The sequence below is a fragment of the Gobio gobio genome (assembly GCF_949357685.1).
Source record: "Gobio gobio genome assembly, chromosome: 24".
Classification (NCBI taxonomy): domain Eukaryota; kingdom Metazoa; phylum Chordata; class Actinopteri; order Cypriniformes; family Gobionidae; genus Gobio; species Gobio gobio.
The window spans coordinates 37,610,861-37,632,757 of NC_137120.1; the positions used below are offsets into that span (position 1 = coordinate 37,610,861).

General features: G+C 37.1%; 2 protein-coding genes across 3 annotated transcripts in view; one reads left to right on the forward strand and one right to left on the reverse strand.

The window, feature by feature from the left end:
- aox5 (aldehyde oxidase 5) overlaps positions 1-767 on the forward strand; it is a gene marked incomplete at both ends in the record, with an annotated part of 36,564 nt that extends 35,797 nt beyond the window's left edge. Inside the window, one exon of the mRNA XM_079807089.1 lies at positions 717-767. Within this exon, the coding sequence (XP_079663215.1) occupies positions 717-767 (51 nt within the window). The remainder of the gene's footprint in view (positions 1-716) is intronic.
- Positions 762-21,897, reverse strand: part of aox6 (aldehyde oxidase 6) — a 36,347-nt gene continuing 15,211 nt past the window's right edge. Inside the window, exons 13-35 of one of the 2 annotated variants that reach the window (XM_079807529.1) lie at positions 21,337-21,446; positions 21,085-21,269; positions 18,387-18,549; positions 18,213-18,302; positions 16,744-16,913; positions 15,110-15,236; positions 14,913-15,035; positions 14,742-14,838; positions 14,539-14,663; positions 11,378-11,511; positions 11,044-11,131; positions 10,857-10,943; positions 10,564-10,755; positions 8,753-8,980; positions 8,571-8,666; positions 8,373-8,501; positions 8,122-8,196; positions 4,618-4,670; positions 4,311-4,425; positions 4,161-4,226; positions 2,307-2,495; positions 1,349-1,516; positions 762-1,265 (exon numbers count right to left, since the gene is read on the reverse strand). In XM_079807529.1, the coding sequence (XP_079663655.1) occupies positions 1,203-1,265; positions 1,349-1,516; positions 2,307-2,495; positions 4,161-4,226; positions 4,311-4,425; positions 4,618-4,670; positions 8,122-8,196; positions 8,373-8,501; positions 8,571-8,666; positions 8,753-8,980; positions 10,564-10,755; positions 10,857-10,943; positions 11,044-11,131; positions 11,378-11,511; positions 14,539-14,663; positions 14,742-14,838; positions 14,913-15,035; positions 15,110-15,236; positions 16,744-16,913; positions 18,213-18,302; positions 18,387-18,549; positions 21,085-21,269; positions 21,337-21,446 (2,873 nt within the window). In that variant the 3' untranslated portion in view covers positions 762-1,202. Of the gene's footprint in view, positions 1,266-1,348; positions 1,517-2,306; positions 2,496-4,160; positions 4,227-4,310; positions 4,426-4,617; positions 4,671-8,121; positions 8,197-8,372; positions 8,667-8,752; positions 8,981-10,563; positions 10,756-10,856; positions 10,944-11,043; positions 11,132-11,377; positions 11,512-14,538; positions 14,664-14,741; positions 14,839-14,912; positions 15,036-15,109; positions 15,237-16,743; positions 16,914-18,212; positions 18,303-18,386; positions 18,550-21,084; positions 21,270-21,336; positions 21,447-21,897 lie in introns of both variants that reach the window. The other variant, XM_079807528.1, reaches the window with a different exon arrangement.

Genomic DNA, 21,897 nt, shown 5'->3' on the forward strand with positions numbered 1-21,897 from the left:
CCAGCACCTGTATATAATATATAAACGTGCCCACTGTTGGTGCTTTCGGCCGTGGACAGGGGTCAGCATGGGCACCTGACTGGTCAGCGGCTATGCCGCCCCATACACAACAAACTGCGGTGCTCTGTGTATTCTGACACCTTTCTATCAGAACCAGCATTAACTTCTTGAGCAATTTGAGCTCCAGTAGCTCGTCTATTTGATCGGACCACACGGGCCAGCCTTCGCTCCCCACGTGCATCAATGACCCTGTCGCCGGTTCACCACTGTGCCTTCCTTGGAGCACTTTTGATAGAGACTGACCACTGCAGACCGGGAACACCCCACAAGAGCTGCAGTTTTGGAGATGCTCTGACCCAGTCGTCTAGCCATCACAATCTGGCCCTTGTCAAACTCGCTCAAATCCTTACACTTGCCCATTTTCCCTGCTTCTAACACATCAACTCTGAGGACAAAATGTTCACTTTGTGTTATTCACTTCATCTGTCAGTGGTCATAATGTTATGCCTGATCTGTGGTATGTATGTATACATATATAGTAGTATAAATTATATAATATTAACATCTTATATAAAGTAATTAATATATTTTTTTAAATGTATACTTATATATAATAATTTGACTAATACATTTTATATATTATTTCAAGTTTATCTGTTTTGGCTCTTGATGATAATCTTAAACAATCACTTTTTGTTCTTTTCTTTTTTTTACAGAATCCAGTGGACAAGAAAGTACAAATCAAACCCTGGGCTATTAATGTGTGAAGAAAAACATCCAAATTCAAACGTTTTAATGCCTCACCGCAAGCTGTCACTTCCTTTTCACTGTTGGAAACTCTCATAAACTGGTTATCAAGTCAAAATATTAACCTTAGATAACATGTAAGGGACTATATCTTCTAGTGTCCTTAATATTTTTATTGTGCAGTTAATGTTTTATAAAAGCAATACATAACATGCTTAAATAACCAATAGTAGGATGAGTAATAAATCAATTCACAGATGTGTTAATAAACATAACTATACATTGGTCTTGTGATGTGATTACATACAGAGCATCTTTTGTCTGTTTTTTGCTTTAGTATATTAGTTTCGGCTAACAGCTGATAAGTCAAGTGACTGTGAAATCATAAATGTCTGATAAGAACAACACAGCCTTGAGTGAGATACAAATATAATAATAGGATGATGATGCAGTTTTCATATGTCCAGAGCCCATGGCTGAGCTGGTCCAGAAGTTGATCCAGGTTGACTTTGTGCGACCTACCGAAAACAAACCATATTTATCTTCAAGGGTTTGTTTAATAGAGATTTGGAGCACAAATGGGTTACTGCAATTCTCATACCATCTTTGTGAAGCGTGTGGCACAGGCCAGACATGCCCGCTCTGGGGTGGCAGGGCTGTTTAGCTGGAAGGGGCCGGTTAAACCTGCATCTTTTCGGGCTGCAGTCACAGCGTCTTTAATAGCAAAGAATACAGAGCTGCCCAGGAACACTGTCGGTTCTCCGATCCCCTAAAACAAGAGGGAAAGTCCACCACAATACGAAAGCTTCAATTTGCAAAGATTTCACATCTACACCGAACAAAATTATAAAGCGACCCTTGTTTTGGCCCCCATTTTTCATGAGCTGAACTCAAAGATCTAAGACGTTTTCTATGTACACAAAAGGTCTATTTCTCTCAAATATTGTTCACAAATCTGTCTAAATCTGTGTTAGTGAGCACTTCTCCTTTTCTTTGGTTTTTGCCCCCATGAGCTGAACTCAAAGTGTTGCGTTTATATTAGGGCTGTCAAAAGATTAATCGCGATTAATCGCATCAAAAAATAAAAGTTTGTGTTTACATAATATATGTGTGTGTACTCTGTTAATTATTATTTATATATAAATAAACACAAACACGTATATATTTAAGAAAAAAATATTATTTTTATATATAAAACATTTATATTCATATATATTATAGATTATATAAATGTATATACATGCAAATATTTCTTAAATATATACATGAATGTGTGTGTATTTATATATAAATAATAATTAACAGAGTACACACACATATATTATGTAAACACAAACTTTTATTTTGGATGCGATTAATCGCGATTAATCTTTTGACAGCCCTAGTTTATGATTTTGTTCAGTGTAGAGCAGATTTAGATATTGGTACAAAATCGCACAAATCTAAATTAGGCACTTAGACGTGAAGTGAACCCCAATGGCTCCACAAAATCAAAATAAATTTAAGTGAACTCTCGGAGCACAGGCATCCGTAGGAGAAGATGAGTGAGAGTGAATCACCTTTGATGAATAGATGGCGTGAGGGTTGGATGAGCCGGCTAAAAGGTAGACGTTAAACTTCAGAGGGACGTCACAAAAGGCCGGGATCTTGTACTGGCCTGGTCCACGTGTGTACAGAACACCAGATGGAGAAAACTTGAGCTCCTCCATGGTGTAGAGACCCAGACCTTGCATGAACGCTCCCTCAATCTAACACAGACGTATTACATGAATAAATACATATGTATTCTAGTGGAGTCTCTTCTGCTCACCAAGGCTGCGTTTATTTGATCGGAAATACAGCAAAAACAGTAATATAGTGAAATATTGCCTTTTAAAATAGCTGTTTTCTATTTTAATATACTTTATACATGGCAAAGCTCAATTTTTTAAACATCCAGTCTTCAGTTTCACATGATCCTTCAGAAGTCATTCTAATATGATGATTTTATGCCCAAGAAACATTTCTTCTTATTATCAATGTTTTAACCAGCTTCATATTTTTGTGGAAACGGTGAGACATTTTTTTATTTGATCAAACTGGTGGTGATTATGAACTACATTATTAAAATTATTGGAAAAAAAAAATGTATTCTTGGACCTGACACAAGGGTGCGCTAACACTTGGTGGTATATACATAAACAAATATATACATAAATATATATGTATGTATGTATGCATGCATGTATTACTGTATCAAAGGATAAATGAATGACAATCAATAAATAAATATTAATTAATTTCCAAATCAGCAAAGACTATATTCATGACAATCAATCAATCAATAAATATAAAATCACCTGAGACTATTATGGAGGATGATAAATTACTTAAGTATAAATAAATAAATTAATAAATACGTAAATGCAGAATTAAAAATAAATGTAGAAATATATAAATAAATAATGAATAAATAATAAATCTGACTGGTTTGCCTAATTGACCAATCCTGCATTGGGAGAGGTTAGGACCGCCTACCTTATTAACATACGTACACATAAATAAATAAATGTAGAAATATTATAGTATAACATAAATGATACAAAAATAGCACAATTATAAATTATACTTTTGACAAAATTATTTATTTATGTATTCATCATTTATGCATATCTGCGTTTATTTACTTATTTCACAATTGAATTATTTAATTATCCATTTATTTCTATATTTCTGTATTTATTTCTATATTTATTTCTTCATACATATACATATATACATATATATATATATATATATATATATATATATATATATATATATATATATATATATATATATATATATATATATATATATATATATTTATGTACTTCTACATTTATTTATTTAATTCTGCATTTACATATTTATTTATTTATACTTAAATAATTTCTTGTCCTCCATAGACTATACTCATGACAATAAAAAAAAAAAATAATAATAATATATATATAATTATATATTATAATATATATATATATATATGTATATGTATGTATGAGGTAAACAGAAATTATAGTCTCCATAGACTATATTCATGACAGTAAAAAAAAAAGAAGATTTTTTTAATTAAATAAAGTTATATATATACATATATATATGTATGAGGTAAACAGAAATTATTCAAATGTTTAAATTTGATAAAATGATAAACTACATTATTAAAATGATTTTTAAAAAATATATTTTTCTCAATTTACTCTTGGACCTGGCACAAGGGGGCGCTAACACTTCTGCTATTTTAGTACAGTTACTGGACAAAGGTGTTAATCTCAAAATATGACCAATATTGCTAATTAATCAGATATATCTATTAACCACTTCTGTTTAAATGATATATTCTGGTATTTAATAAAGGTCCATTTCTAGTAAGCAAAGGAAAATCATCTTACCTGACCGATGTCAATGGACGGATTTATACTTCTGCCGATGTCAACTACAATATCCGTCCTCAAGGTCTATGAGGAAAAGATCCAGCATGTCAGATGAATTTTCCAGTGATAGATAAACTGCCTCAAATCTTCAGCAGCATCTGGATTTACCCTGTACTCTCCGGTCAAACAGTCCAGCTCCACCTCACTGCAGCACACGGCGTATGTGAAGTAAGCGTACGGCCTGCCTTCCTGCTTCTCCCAGTCCATGTCCAGATCCTGACCTCTGAAAGCAGACCAAACGCTAAAGCTTCAAACGACACGCCATGTTTTGTCTAGTTTTAAGCCTTTGTTCTCGTCTTTGATGATGCGCTGAAGATCACGCTGTTGAAAAACACTCTCAGCTAACACTTTTAATGTCTCAAAGCACATTTGAGAAACAAAACTGCTCCTTTTAAATGAAATGTGGATGCTTTACCTGAAGTATCCAGTGGCTGACAGACTGATCTTCTCCAAAAATGCTGTCATTATCTTTAAAAGACATCATTTAAAGCAAATGAGTACAAAAATAAAATATAACAAAATTAGTGATGGCAATAAAAAATAACAGTGTCCCTGTAACACGTAACCATAACATTATGACCACCTTCCTAATATTGTGTTGGTCCCCCTTTTTCTGCCAAAACAGCCCTGACCCGTGGAGGCATGGACTCCACAAGACCATAATTTTTTTTTCTTCAAATTTTTCAAATTATTCTCTCTTTGTAAACTTTGTTCAATGCATGCTAGTGCTGCCGTATGTTCGAATATGATCAGTCATTTTCGCCGTCATCACCCGGGTGTAGTGCCAGAAGACGCGAATGAGAAGTCGCGCGCGCTGTGAGAAAATGTGTCTCTGTGCACTCATCCGAAAGCGCGCACACGTCTCTCAGCGCGCAGATATTGAGTTCTCTTTCAAGTCTCGCTCTTGAACGGACAAACTCACACAAAAAGTATGTCAACATGTCCATCTTGAGTATTCTAGCAGACATAGTCTGTATATGCCTTAAGTAAACTTTATACAGTCGCGAAAGACGACGCATATCCGATTAGGTCTTAAAGGGGCAGTAGCCTTTACTGCTGTCTGTTTAATGTCAAACAACAAAAGACAAGGACATCACTCACTGCTCTTGATTGAATAGCTTTTGTAAGTTTAATAGGATTAATCTTTAATTTATAGACTCAAATATGCAATGTTATTTTACATTTGATCAATTTCTGTACCTGAAAACTAATGTTAGACGTAGGTCTACCTGAAAAACCTGAAAAGCATAGTTTATTTTATTAGTATCTTAGCTCAATAGTATTTATTTGTGCTGCTGCTTGTATTTAAATTATTTGTTCTTATTAGTTTCTTTATTTTTATTTGACAGTAGTCCCTTTTTTCCCTGAACATAGCAAATACTGAACCGTACCGAAACCGTGAACCTAAAACCGTGATACAAACCGAACCGTGAGCAATCTGTACCGTTACACCTAGTGTAACGTATGCGAGGGGGTGCCACAAAATGGAGAACATTTTCAAAGGGTGCCATGACCGAAAAAAGGTTGGGAAACACTGCACTAGACCCCTGAAGGTGTGGTATCTGGCACCAAGATGTTAGCAGCAGATCCTTTAAGTCCTGTAAGTTACGAGGTGGGGCCTCCATGGATCGGACTTGTTTGTTCAGCACATCCCACAGATGCTCGATTGGATTGAGATCTGGGGAATTTGAAGGCTGAGTCAACACCTCAAACTCGTTGTTGTGCTCCTCAAACCATTCCTGAAGCATTTTTGCTTTGTTGCGGCGCATTATCTGCTGAAAGAGCCACAGCCACCAGGGAATACCGTTTCCATGAAAGGGTGTACATGGTCTGCAGCAATGCTTAGGTAGGTGGTACGTGTCAAAGTAACATCCACATGGATGGCAGGACTCAAGGTTTCCCAGCAGAACATTGCCCAAAGCATCACTGCCTCCGCCGGCTTGCCTTCTTCCCATAGTGCACCTGGTGCCATGTGTTCCCCAGGTAAGCCACGCACACACACCCGGCAATCCACGTGATGTAGAAGAACACGTGATTCATCAGACCAGGCCACCTTCTCCCATTGCCCCCAGTGGTCCAGTTCTGATGCTCACGTGCCACTGTTGGTGCTTTGGGTGGGGTCAGGGGTCAGCATGGGCACCCTCACTGGTCAGCGGCTGTGCCGCCCCATACGCAACAAACTGATGCTCTGTGTATTCTGACACCTTTCTATCAGAACCAGCATTAACTTCTTGAGTAATTTGAGCTCCAGTAGCTCGTCTGTTTGATCGGACCACACAGGCCAGCCTTCGCTCCCCACTAGGGATGGCTAGATACCACAATTTTGGCTTCGGTATGGTACCACAATCTAATACCGAAGTACCGATATTAAATCGATACCATACAGGGTCTGAATTTTGGTATTGCGGATCATTTTACTCACTCTCGCAAGTTTGGGGTTTTATGAAGCGGGAAATTACCGCAAATGTTTATTATTAAATTAATCAACAAAGATTAATCACATCAAATCAGGCATTTGTTAACTATTTTGTAAGAAGTAATTTCAGCAATACTTCTCTAGCTCTCAAAATGAGCAAATTGCTTCTGGCTTTAAAAGACATCATACCTACACTAAAGCAATCTGCGCGCTCAGATTCAACACTTTGACGTCGTTTCGGGAGCTGACGGAAATCACTTGCCCACGTCTTTTTAAACCTTGCCAATTTGAACATGCAAGCGATTTTATAGAATTTCATAATACATGGTATGGGAGCTCTTTGAGAGAGTTTTCTTTGCGCTCATACCAGCAACAAACACACAAGCCTAAAGAGCTTGCGCATTCCAAATTAAGTAGTTTTTCCTTAGTCAAATAGACACACAATGATGTCAAAAATATCCATCTTTAGTGAGCAGTCACATAAACGCAGTTGGTTATGTCTTTCGCGAATGTAAATAGTGCAATAGTATGCGTGCAAATATGAAATCTAAACATCACTGGTTGAAACGAAAGCTGGAGATTTCATGATATTTAAACAATAAGATCTTATGTGCGTTGACGAGTGTTAAAAGAAAATAAATGTCCAACTTAATTAGATCGTTTGAATTATGCACTCACCTGTCGATCTCTTAATGTCTTATACAAGACAGGAATGGCAAGTGGCAGATGCTTGGCAAGGTTTGATGGTTCTTCAGCAGTTTTATAAGCAAAGTAATTCCAAATTTCACGTCTAATCCTCTCTTTATTAATTAGTTTTGGGCGTGTTGAGTGAGAATCAACTGCTGTATTCATTTTGTTCCTCTATGGCACCACATTTGCCGGTTTCTCGTCAGTTTGGGTTGTGCACTGCCATTTAGCGGTGAACTTCGGAAAAGCAGCATATACCGAAATGAGCAAAATCATGATATTATACCATTTGAAATAAAATATATACCGGTAATTTCCCAGTACTTTTCCCATTATCCCATTGCATCCCTACTCCCCACATGCATCAACGAGCCTCGGCCGCCCATGACCCTGTCGCCGGTTCTCCACTGTTCCTTCCTTGGAGCACTTTTGATAGAGACTGACCACTGCAGACCGGGAACACCCCACAAGAGCTGCAGTTTTGGAGATGCTCTGACCCAGTCGTCTAGCCATCAAAATGGCCCTTGTCAAACTCGCTCAAATCCTTACGTTTGCCCATTTTTCCTGCTTCTAACAGATCAACTTTGAGGACAAAATGTTCACTTGCTGCCTAATATATCGCACCTGTTCACCTGTCAGTGGTCATAATGTTATGCCCGATCGGTGTGTGTATAGTATAGATTACAGATTACAGGCTATTTTACAATGGCTTTGAACGTGGCTGATTCAATCAGATTTTAAAGTCCAAACGTTGGGACTTTATAGAATTTATTAATTATTCAAAAACAAAAATTTTTAATGGTTTGTCAACTTTACCCAGTTCTGCCATGTTCCCTCAGGATCCTTCTTTCTGATTGGCTCGAGTCTTTTGTACAGTATTTGGCAGGCATCCTGCAAAAAAATTATTTTACCAATCCAAAAACAGACGTTAAAAGCATAAAAAGGCATTCAGAATGCATTCATTTAATGATTTCTTCAAAACCTCCTACAGACAGAAGACATAAATCCTTTAAGATCAATAAATGATGTTGATCTGATCTGGTGCTTCACAATCTGGTGTCCCATACCTGCACAGCCATCCCGTTGGCGTCGGTACCAAAGGACGCAGCGGACGGGCAGGTATTCGGGACGCATTGTGTGCTGGTTTCAGAGATGTGGATGAGAGAAGTAGGAATATTCAGCTCTCGACTCGCCACCTGTGAGAAAACCCATGAGATCAGCCCAAAAACTCTGAAATGGTTGCAGATCAGCGCAGAAAGCGGTACCTGTTGGACTTTAGTGTGTAAGCCTTGACCCATCTCCGCCCCACCGTGGCTCACCAGCACAGATCCATCCTTATAAATATGCACGAGAGCTGCAGCCTTTGTTATAAACACACAAAAGATCATTTGGAGTTCATTTCAAATAACTGCAAAAAGCTCAGCTGCATGTTTTCAGTCACAGTGACCTGGTTGAGGAAGCTCTCTGCAAAGCCAATGCCGTATTTAATGGGTATAATGGCGATTCCTCTCTTGTTGAACTGGTTCTGCTGGTTGAAGAGATCGATGGCCTGCCGCCGCCGCCTGAAGGCAGATTTCTCCATACACTCGCTCCAGCAGAGGACGAGGTTCTCTGGGTCAAACTCCATCTTATAGTGAGTGAGGGACACTTCCTTATACATGTTTATCTCCCTGATCTGCAACAGTAAAATGATGAACGATTAAAAATAAATCAATTCATATCAGCAAAGGCTATATTCATGACAAACAAACAATACATAAATACATATTTATTGCCATATCATCAAAGGCTAAATTAATAACAATAAACAAACAATAAATATCAATTGCCAAATCAGCAGACTATATTTATGAAAGATAGATAGACAGACAGACAGACAGACAGACAGACAGATAGAAAGATAGACAGATAGTCTTTATATCTCTCTGTCTGTCCGTCTATCTATCTATCTGTCTGTCTCTATCTATCTATCAAACAGACAGAGACAGACAGACAGACAGACAGACAGACAGACAGACAGACAGACAGACAGACAGACAGACAGACAGACAGACAGACAGACAGACAGACAGACAGACAGACAGACAGATAGATAGATAGATAGATAGATAGATAGATAGATAGATAGATAGATAGATAGATAGATAGATAGATAGATAGATAGATAGATAGATAGATAGATAGATAGATAGATAGTAAGACGGATAGACATACAGGCAGACAGATAAATAGACATACAGACAGACAGATAAATAGACATACAGACAGACATAAATAGACAGACAGATAGAGACAGACAGATAGAGACAGACAGACAGACAGAGACAGGCAGACAGATAGATAGACAGACAGAGAGACACACAGATAGATAGATAGACAGACATACATACATACAGACAGACAGACAGACAGACAGACAGACAGACAGACAGACAGACAGACAGACAGACAGATAGATAGATAGATAGATAGATAGATAGATAGATAGATAGATAGACAGATAGACAGACAGACAGCTAGACATACAGACAGACAGACAGACAGCTAGACATACAGCTAGACAGACAGACAGACAGACAGACAGACACAGACAGACAGACAGACAGACAGATAGATAGATAGATAGATAGATAGAGACAAACAGAGACAGACAGAGAGATAGATAGACAGACAGACAGACAGACAGACAGACAGACAGATAGACAGATAGACAGATAGATAGATAGATAGATAGATAGATAGATAGATAGATAGATAGATAGATAGATAGATAGATAGATAGATAGATAGATAGATAGATAGACAGAGAGACAGATAGACAGACAGACAGACAGACAGATAGACAGATAGATAGACAGACAGACAGACAGACAGACAGACAGACAGACAGACAGACAGACAGATAGACAGACAGACAGACAGACAGACTGATGAAAATGCATTGCTATATCAGAATCAAAGGCTATTTTCATGCCAGTAAACAAATAAATACATATTCATTAACATATCAGTATTAAAGGCTCTATTTATGACAGACAATAAATAAATAAATAACAGATGGTCTCAGAATCAAAGGATATTTTCATGCCAGCAAATAAATGATAAAAGAAAATATACATAAATATTTGAAAAAGATACTGTATATTCCCCATATATTAACACCAACAGCTCATCAGCTGGATCAACAGTAATATATGACGTGTCATGATGTAAACAGGCCAGTCGCAGAACATCTTATTGAGACTGCATGACACCGACCTCTTCAGACAGACGGCCGAGTTTAAGAGCAACATCATCGATCATACTCTCAATGACCAGCATGCACTGGGGCACACCGAACCCTCGGAATGCAGTGTTGGAGGGCAGGTTGGTCTTGCAGGCCGCCGATCGACCCCGCAGGTTGGGAATGTTATAGGCGTTATCGAGATGTAGGAGGATCTTCTCTGCAACCTGGCAGAGTACAACGTAAGAATAATGATACTGTAAAATTTCGGTAATATATATTCTCCAACATTTTTCATGTTTTGATCTTCAGCAGGAAGTCATCTCACCAGTACGGACTCATCTACTGTGTTTCCGGAGTTGGCGTAGTACTGGAAATCAGCCGCTGTTATCCTCCCGTTCTTCATGAATCCCACCTAAACATGCCAACATACAAATACATTACAGAAATAAAGAGGAGCTGATATACATTACAATCATTTTATAATATAAATAAGTGTTAGGAAAACCACTAGCCTTATATTTTCCCCACACCGGGTGGCGCCCTCCGGTTATCAGCATGTCCTCTCCTCGCTCTAAAACACATCGGACTGGCCGTCCAGTCCTGGAGAGAGAGAGAGAGAGAGAGAGAGAGAGAGAGAGAGAGAGGGAGAGGGAGGGAGAGAGAGAGAGGGAGAGGGAGAGGGAGAGGGAGAGGGAGAGGGAGAGAGAGATTATAGTTATACTTGCCAAACTCCTACATATCAAAACTATTCATATGGTACATACTCATTTATATATAATGTATCTTTAATATCTAATTTAAATAATTATAATGATTCTTTCATTCTGATGTTTGGGTTCGACTCACTTCCAAGCAGCCACCGCAGTGATGGAGGCCAAAATGGCGGTTTTGGTGACCTTGCCTCCGAAAGCTCCGCCCAGTCGCTTAATGTGACAAGAAACACGATTGGACGGAATTCCCAACGTCTCAGCTACGGACGCCTACAACGAATTGGAACAAACTAACTTTATTGTACATGTTTATCTCCCTGGTTTGCAAAAATTAAAATAATTTTTTTTTTAATAAAATAATAAAATTAAATGTAAAATAAAAGGAAATTAATAAAATATCAATTAAATAAAGTCTCAGCTACTCGCTCCTACAATGAAATGGAATAAACAAACTTTTTTGTACATGCTTATATCGCTGATTTGCAAAAACAAAGTAAAATCAAATCAAATTTAATAAAATATAACTAATATTTTAGTTATTAGTTTATTTTATTAGATTTGATTTTATTTTTCTTCATTAAAAATATAAAAAATATAATAAACAAAATAAAACAATAAGAATAAACAAACTTTCTTGTATGTTTATCTCCATTATCTGCAAAAATAAAAATAAATATGTAATATATACACAATTAAGTATATAATATAATACATATAATATTATAATATAATATAATAATAAGTCTCAGCTACTGCAACTTAGTCTCCTACAAATTATAGGAACAAACAAAATATAAAAAATAATATAATATAATTAATATAATATAATAATAAGTCTCAGCTACTGCAGCTAAGTCTCCTACAAATAATAGGAACAAACTAAATATAAAAATGAATTAATATCAATTAATAAAAAAATAATATAATATAATTAAAGGGGTACTTCAGCACTGGGAAGATTAATCTGTATTTAAATTGGGTCATTTATGTAGTAGAAATGTGAAATTATTTTAAAAGTTGGTGCCTTCTAGACTGAGAAAAGCCAGAAAATGTGTTTTTGGCTCATGTGGATGAAAGACAACAACTCCCAGAATGCACTTGCTTCGCTGCCCTACGAGGCCACTCCCAAAGCCACGGCTACTGGTTCTAACGTTAGTTGACTAGAAAATAAAAGGCGTAGTTTGATGACGCCACGTTTGAGTGCAGAATCTTGGGACATGTGGTCTTCACCTCACAGCCAGTGGAGAAGAATCGGGATAGGACTCGGGCAGAAATCATGTTGATGGATGTGATTATTAACGTTACTGTAGTCTGAAGCAGAGCAGGGCCGAGTGTTGTGGAGCTGAGGAACCGCTGGAGCGATTGTTAATGAGAAGAGCAGCGGGACTTTTATTATGACACAGTCGCCGGCGCCACTTCCAGTTTTCATGAGTATGAGGTAACGCAGCTCTGTTTATCATTTTAGACACATCTGAGTGTGTTGAAAATGATGTTATGATGTTACTCGGTGCGTTCTCTCGGTGAGAGTAAAGCATTTCTACAGAATAAAACCGAGGGGAACGCAGATATGACGCAATTGACAGGCGACTCCCTCACACGTCCCGGTTCCTTGGTTAAAGGAGCAATTTTCTCACGATTTACAAACAGTTGGAAACATTTGGGATATTGTAAGTACTCAACTGAACACAATATATAACACTGGCCTAGTGGTTTTTGGATATTTTACTGAAAATGTTTACATAGTGCACCTTTAAGCTTTGTATCAGTAAAAACCCGGTAGTGTATCCTGAAAAAAAACATTTTTTTGTCCAGAGGCTAGAGACTCCAGCCAGTAGAAGGAGCTAGTTCCGCTCATAGGGGTGGGATCTCACTCACAGAATGTAAATGCACACGACCGCTCGGGCATTCATAACGCAGCGGTGCAGAGCAAAGCGAGTGTTCTCAATGAATTCCTATGAAAGTTATGCTTCCATATAGCCTGGATGCCAGCCGAACTTAGCCCCGCCCACAACATTTTAACTCGGGCAAGTTCGGTCTGGACTTGATCCGTAGAGAAGTAATTATGCCCGAACAGAAACAGTTCGGACCAATGAAATTGTCGGGGCGGGCTTTAGACGATGATGGACAGATGATCAACAGTAACGTAATCATCCACGTCATCAAAGGCGCTTTGGTTGAATTTGTTCTAATCCTAAACGGAGAACTTGTTCGTATATCCGTTCAACTTTACTATTTCTCTTAGAAATGATGATCGTGATGGTAAATACTCTGTGTATCCGTAAATTCTTTTTTTGCAACACCGGCAAAGATCGTTTACACTCATCTTTTTCTTCTAATGTTACTTATTCCAGCGTGCGTGCAGACAGGGTTGCCAAGTTTTTACAACAAAACCCGCCCAATTGCTAACGTTCCTCAAAACTAGCCAAAAACAAGCCCAGTAGCTTTCCGGGGGGGTTCTCCGGGGGGAAAAAAGGCATTTGGGGGGTAAAATATGTGTTATTTTGGCAGGGCTGCCTGCTAAAATTCGCATTCCTGAGTCTGTATATCACATAATTGGGGTCGCTTCAACCTGCGGACTTGGCAACACTGTGCAGTTGAGTTCTGTTGACATTTGACGACTAACGTTATGCGTCGCTCCGTTGCTCTGATTGGTTGTAGGTCTATCCAATTGAGGTCTTTTCTGGTTCGGTTGAAACACGCCCCATAATCACAGCCCAACGGAGCAGTATCAGACTCATAATCTGACTAGAATTGAGTATGACGACATCAGGCTAGCTTCCATAGGCATGAACTGAAAACACGCCAGACTGGACACGCACTGAATGAGATCTGACTCCTGCTGTGTTTGTGCAGCGACTCTCGTTCGGCTCGTGCTGTATTGAGCAGACACGTTCAGTTTTTAATTGTAGTGTCTGTTCTCTAACTGAACGAAATTAATTTATTACTATAAAAATGAACATGACAGTGGGGGTGAAGCTGCGGTGGGCAAGTGATGTAACCAGTAGGCGTGGCCTCGTAGGGCACGAAGCAAGTGCATTCTGGGAGTTGTTGTCTTTCATCCACATGAGACAAAAATACATTTTCTGGCTTTTCTCAGTCTAAAAGGCACCAACTTCTAAAATAATTTCACATTTCTACTACATAAATGACCCAATTCAAATACACATTCATCTTTCCAGCGCTGAAGTGCCTCTTCAATATAATATAATTCAAAATAACAAAACAAAATAAAGTCTCAACTACTGACTTAATCATGACATAATGATTTTTATATTTAACTGATTATACACAACATACTTGCGTGAATGCAGGATGCTGAGTGGACACATAAACTTTCATCTCCTCCTCTTCCCCAACTGGAATGACCAGAAAACTCTGTGTTTCCATGTAGAAATGCTCCTGTCCTCCGATCCGAATCTCTCCTGTGAAACACAAAGTTATAAAACATGAATCAGCTGATCAGAGAGGAAGTGTGCTTGATCATGGCAGCACAATCTAACCTTCATACACTTGTTCAGCCTCTCTCAAAGCCTTTTCTACATCTCCTCGCTCAATCTGTCTTCTAGGTGGAAAGAAAGACTCTTTCTCGATGGCCTCCTGAAAACAAGAAGATTGATCTTGTTAGACGGGAATAAAAATGAGGCGATTATTTCAGATTTGGTTCTTCTCACCTCCACAGTGAAGATGCGATCCTGCAGATCTTCATAGCCGATCTTCACCGCAGCCGCCCCGCGTTTAGCATGCGCTTTGGAATCTGCGACCACGGCGCAAACCATCTGACCCACACAGGTCACCTAAGATTGCAAATGTTGTCTTACTTTGAACAACTTTAATATGTAATACCTTACCTAAGTAATAATACACACACCTCATCTTCAGCCAGCAGTTCTTCATCAATGCCTGTGAAGGTTCTGAACTTTTTCCCTGGTATGTCTTTAGCGGTGATCACATCCACCACACCGGGAAGCTTTAGAGCTTCACTGAAGTCAATATGACTGTGACGGTAAGACAATACAATCATTTAGATGTGAAGTTATTGACTTTTACTCAAGTACACATTGCCCTCTTAAGATCACAAGTTATTTTTTACCATAACTTATGGCAGTTAGCATGAGATTATATAATTAGTTGATAGTTGATGCTCAAGTCGGATGGATGGATGGATGGATAATATTCATAAATAAATCAATCAATCATAAAAATAAATAGTAATTGAAATAGCTTCAAAGGCTATATTTATGACAATAAATAATTAAATATCCATTGCCACATTAGCATAAAAGGCTATATTTATGACAATAGATACATAAATAAATAAATAATTAATTATAGTCATTTCAGCTTCAAAGGCTATATTTATGGCAATAAATAAATAATACAAATAAATACAAATATCCATTGCATATCAGCTTCAAGGGCTATATTTATGACAATAAATAAATGACACATTCATTGCCACATTAGCATAAAAGGCTATAATTATGACGATAGATGGAGATAGATAGATAGATAGATAGATAGATAGATAGATAGATAGATAGATAGATAGATAGATAGATAGATAGATAGATAGATAGATAGATAGATAGATAGATAGATAGATAGATAGATAGATAGATAGATAGATAGATAGATAGATAGATAGATAGATAGATAGATAGATAGATAGATAGATAGATAGATCTTCACTGACATGTCAGCTTCAAAGGGTATATGTATGATAATAAAAAAATTAAATATCCAGTGCCACATTAGCACAAAAGACTATATTTATGACAATAGATAGATAAATAAATTAAGTATCCATTGTCATTTCTGCTTCAAAGGCTATATTTATGACCATCAATAAAATAAAAAAATCAATCAATTAATAAATAAATATTCATTGACATATCAGCATTAAATGCTATATTTATGGCAATAAATAAATACAATATCTATTGCATATCAGCTTCAAAGGCTATATTTATGACAATAAATAATTACACATGCATTGCCACATTAGCATAAAAGGCTATATTATTGACAATAGATAAATAAATAAAGTATATATTGTCATTTCAGCATCAAATGCTATACTTATGGCAATAAATAAATAAATAACACAAATAAATAAAAATATCCATTGCATATCATCTTCAAAGGCTATATTTATGATAATAAATAATTACAGATTCATTGCCACGTTAGCATAAAAGGCTATATTCATGACGATAGATAGATAAATAAATAATTCATTGTCATTTCAGCTTCAAAGGCTATATTTATGACAATCAATAAAACATTTTTAAAAAATCAATCAATAAATATTCACTGACATGTATGACAATAAATTCTTAAAGAAATATTCATCACCATATTAATTTGCTTATATGGAAATGAAAATTCATTCATTCGTTCGTTCATTCATTCAAATGATTTTTAACAATTTTTTAGTTGTTTGAATAATTCAGCGCTTGTAAGGGATTCCCAGACTGTGCAAACTGTCTGAATGCATCTTACGTGATTTTGGCATGTGGTCTGGAGCTTGTCACGATTGTGAGGAAAAGTTCTCCATCGGTGTGCGGTAGGTCATCACAGTACACAGCCTCTCCAGTAGCCTGACTCAACGCCGACCGGTGCATCATGGGTCGGCCCACAGGATCTTCAGCTGGCTGACCCTCTAAGACATTCTGTACACAAAAACACACACAGTCCACCGTTGATCTTCTAGAAGTCAGTGCTTTTGCTTTTTACAGACTTTTAATAGAAACATTTCTCATTTAAACTGAAAAGTGAGCAGATAAGACAATAAATGATGTGTAGAGGGAAAGGAAGCAGAAACAGGAATGTTGCAAGCTGGATTCGAACACAAATTTCCCATATGAGCACCATGAGACCATGGCTTTGCCCAGTACATTGCTTTTATGGAAAACACACATCAGAGGATCGTTTAGTGTTAGCTAACTTTATTTATGACAATATACAACTAAATATTCATTGCCATATCAGCATCAAAGGCTATATTTATGACCAGTGTTGGGGGAAGTTTGCATACTGTTGCCCTTGACTGTTCTAGTTGCTTCTTTTGCTCTCATTTGTAAGTCGCTTTGGATAAAAGCGTCTGCTAAATGACTAAATGTAAATGTAAAATGTAAATGTAAGTTACTTTGAAAAGTAATGTATTTCAATATTGCGTTACTCCCGTAAAAAGTAACTACCGGTAATTAAGTTACTTAGTTACTTTTTAAGAAAATGAATGTGTTACGTTACTTTTGCGTTACTTTTTCTCACCTGGGCTGGGCTTGTTTTTGTTTTTGTTTATAACAAAAAAGTAATATTTTTCTGCAACGGTAAAGACCTCTTCATACCAAAATTTAAATAATAAGCCCCAGGCTGAGGTAAAAATGCAAATTGACGATGGAACAGTAGAGGGCGCAGCTCTGGACAATGGTATAATAGGATGCAGGAGAAAAAAGTTTTACCAATAAAAACAAAAAATCTAGTAATTTTCATCATCAAAGATCAGCCGCAAGACATTGGTAAATTAAATATAAAGGTAGATTATGCATAAAAATAGTTGTTTTATTTAACATTTAATTATTGGAGGTTTGCATAGTACTCTGATTTTGCATTTGACTGATTTTATTCATTTTGAGGAGTACAGAATCTTTATTGTGCAAGTGAGATAAAATAAATTTAGTCTGGAACTACAATAACCATCATGTTTACACACAACGCTTCTGCACTTATTTTTCTCAACATGGGGGCAGGAGAGCTGTCAGTCAAATTAATGTGAAAAAGTAACTCAGACATTTTGTTGTAAATTTGAAAAGTACTGCGTTACTTTACTAGTTACTTGGAAAAAGTAATATTATTACGTAACTCAAGTTACTTGTAATGCGTTACCCCCAATACTGTTTATGACAATAAATAATTAAAAAAATATTCATCAGCATAAAAACACACATCGGAGGACTGTATAGCGTTACCTGAAACTCTTGGTATCCGGGCTGAATGTGTTTAGGAAGAGGCTGAATTGCACTTTGCATCTCTTGAGGAATCTCCCTCTGAGTTACATCCTGTAAAAAATAAAATAAATGCATTTTCAAAAAGCCGTAATAAACTATGTCCATTTGACAACCATCTCCAAAAGCCATACATACCTTTTCCTTTAGGTAATGGAGGACGAGCAGGTTGAACTTAAAAAGCAAACTCAAGGTCAGGGATCTGCGGAAATCCACCTTCCCGCCTGGAGCCGACGGACCAAGTTTGATCTCATCAACCAGTGCGCTGTACGCATCACTTAGCGTTGCCTCCTCCCAAGACCTTAAAAAAAACACTGCAAAGTTTTAGGCAACTTAAAGAGGTTGTCTAAACATATTTAGTGTGTAAAGTTGCTGTTTGAGCATGAAAAAGGTCTGCAAATTTACAAAGCAAAGAGTTATTCTGTATATCATCAAGCACTGTTTCTGAACTCCCTGAAATGCCTTGATTGTAGACTTGTGATTTCTTTTGGGAACAGGAATATGCGTGTCACAATATTTCTCATTTAACCCTTCTAGGGTCTTCGGGGTCTTTTCTGACCCCAAAGGACGTTTGCTCAAATAAAAATAAAAAGTTCCCTTTGTCCAAATGGCATGAGACTTTGTACGGTTGTCAACACTCTAGATCTACAAATAAAACGACTTGGGCGCCGATTCGGGGTCTTCGGGGTCTCTGGAGACCCCGCTTAGAAAATGGACAAAATTCATCCTCAAAAACAGAAACAACACCGAACACGCATACAGAAATGAAGTGGCACACTTCCAACAATGCATAAAACATCCACAATGCATCATGCTCACTCACACACACACACACACACACACACACACACACACACACACGAGTACATTTGTTATTGCTGTTCAGTTCATTGCATTTTGATGTTCATGTTATGTATTTTTTACTCAATATGTAATATGACTGTTCATTTCTGTTCATTTTTGTTCTTTTACAGTTAGTAACTGAAGTGGAGAATAAATTTGTAGAATTATAAGAAAATCTACAAATAAATGATAAACTCTAAAGACTCCAACTTTTCTCTTGTTCAGGTTTGATTGGAATCATAATGTAACATCATTTAAAAAATATTTTTTCAGTATAAAAAAAATGCTAAACTTTGATTAAATGAATTCATTTTAATTGTTATAATTGTGATTCCATAACATTTAGATATGAATCCAACTAAAAAATACTTGTGAAAAGATGTCTTTCAATCAGTCAAATAGCACATAGCAAATAGTGGAGCTCTGCAGCCATTTACTGGTAAAGGTCATTTTTTATTTTAAAACTGTATTTTCCAAAAAATGGGCAAAAATCTTACACTAAACCATGTCAAATTATCCATGTTATCCCCACGAATGAAAGTTAGAAATGTGGGTCTTTTATAAAGTGAATTTTACATTAAAAAAATGATTTTGTAAGAAAATTCATAAAAAATTTTTTTAAATGTATTTAAATAAATTTAAAAATTCTTATAAATACTCCAAAATCTGCACAGATGTTGACTAAAAACATTAATAAACAGAGTAAAATTACATTTGTTCTAAAAAAAAAAAACTATTGTTTTGTTACAAAATTACATTTTGTTGCCTGGGGTCTTTGGAGACCCCAAAGACCCTGAGTGTAATTCCCAAACGAAGACCATACAAGGGTTAAATAATTCCCACCCAAGGCATAAGCAAAAAAAATGGGACAAGGCCTGGTTGAGTTGCGTCAGTAATGTGTTGAAACTCGCAGTTATGGTAAAGGTCGTGACATTTCCAAAACACACTTAAGCAGTTGACCAAACACAACACACTGGTCTAGCCGACCAATCAGAGAACATTGCACTTTTCAGAAGGAGGGGCTTCATAGAGACGGGAACTAAACAGAGCATTACTGACAGATTGGGAAGAGAGGTGCTGCAACAATATCAAATATGTAAAAGCATAACGTGTTTCAACATTCTAGCATAAATACCAATTCAGCTAAATTATTAGTGGCGGCTACATTGCCATGTCTGTATTGCAAACCCTTCCATGTAGCAGTTGCTGTCGTATTGGCGTATACCTACAAACTCAACGTCATTGCCATAGAAACCAAAGATATTCCATAAATCAAAGAGCGGCAAGAGACACACAAATTGGATCTCAACAGTTGAGATTCACAATGTGGATAGTCAACCATTTTAGATTGGGTACACAAATAATCGGATTTGGACTGACAGTGGGAACGTAGCACGAGTCCAGTGTTGCCACAGTTACTTTGAAAAAGTAATCTGATTACTGATTACTCCTTTAAAAAGTAACTTAGTTACTTTACAGATTACTTGATTTTAAAAGTAACTAAGTTAGATTACACGTTACTTTATTAGTTACATTCAGCAGTTGCCGACAACACCCCTGCCGCCTCAACATAAAAATGACAACCATTTTTGCCAACACTCACTTTATTGGAAGTGCATTTTTAACAGTAACGTTCAAAAATTTATCTCCTGACATTTTAAGTTGAAATTAAAATATATTTCCTGAAAAAAAAAACATGTTTTAATAAAACATTTAATAAAGACAGTCTTTCTTGACTTCACTTAACATAAATACTCTCCCCGAGACGCAAGAAGAAAGCAAAAATATATATTTTTACTAAGGAAAATGACAAAAATAGTAACTCACAGTGACTTGGATAAATTACTTGAATCTGATTACTGGTTTGGAAATAGTAACGCGTTAGATTACTCGCTACTGTAAAAAAAGTAGTCAGATTAGAGTAACTGGCATCACTGCATGAGTCCCATCCTAGAGGAAATGCAACTCAAAAAGATGTACATTTGTGTCCTACCTTCCTACAATCTGTTTGCACACATTGTCAGCGCTGAGGATGGTGGCTCCCACTCCTCCGTAATAAATACTGATCTCCTTCACTACATCGGAGTTCTCGTTGAACCAAACGCGCATCCCAGCGTTCACCGTAGCTAGCGCGTTCTCCTTGCGCGGGGCGTGTCGGAAGGCATGGATGATCTCATTCTGCCAAAAAAACATTATCCTTTAGCAAACAATGCCCAAAAAAACTAGCCGATGGTTAATTTCTTACCTGTCTTGTAGCTGGAATGAAAACGGACAACACTATCTCGTCTGGCTTTAGAGCTGTCTTTGCAAATCCCAGGAAAAAATCTTTATCGATAGGCACCCTCCTTCGTCCTTCTGTATTCGATATTCGGTAGAGAATTGAGACGCAAGTCAAAACAACATACTTGAGGAACTACTTTCAGAATTAATGCAAAATATGAAATTTCTGTGGTGTGAAATATTAGACATCATATGTGTTTCCACTTGATCTCGAAAGTCTACATTAGACATTCTACTTACTCTCATTAGTAGACTGTTAGATTAGGGTTAGGGCTAATAGATTAAGTTGACATGTACTTGAAAAGTTACTTATAGTCAGTGAAATGTCTGATGGCGGATGTGGCTAGCAAGGCGGGACCAAGAGCCATGGGAACGGAGCGAGGCCGGTGTAACCGGTCCAACTCAACGCGCTTCAAGCCGGATTCAAACCAATGTCTTCAGAATGGCAGGCGGGTGTGCTAACCCAGCGTGCCACACGAGTCCTGAAAAGTGAAGCCAAAGCGTCTTGACCACCCCCCCAGGTGGC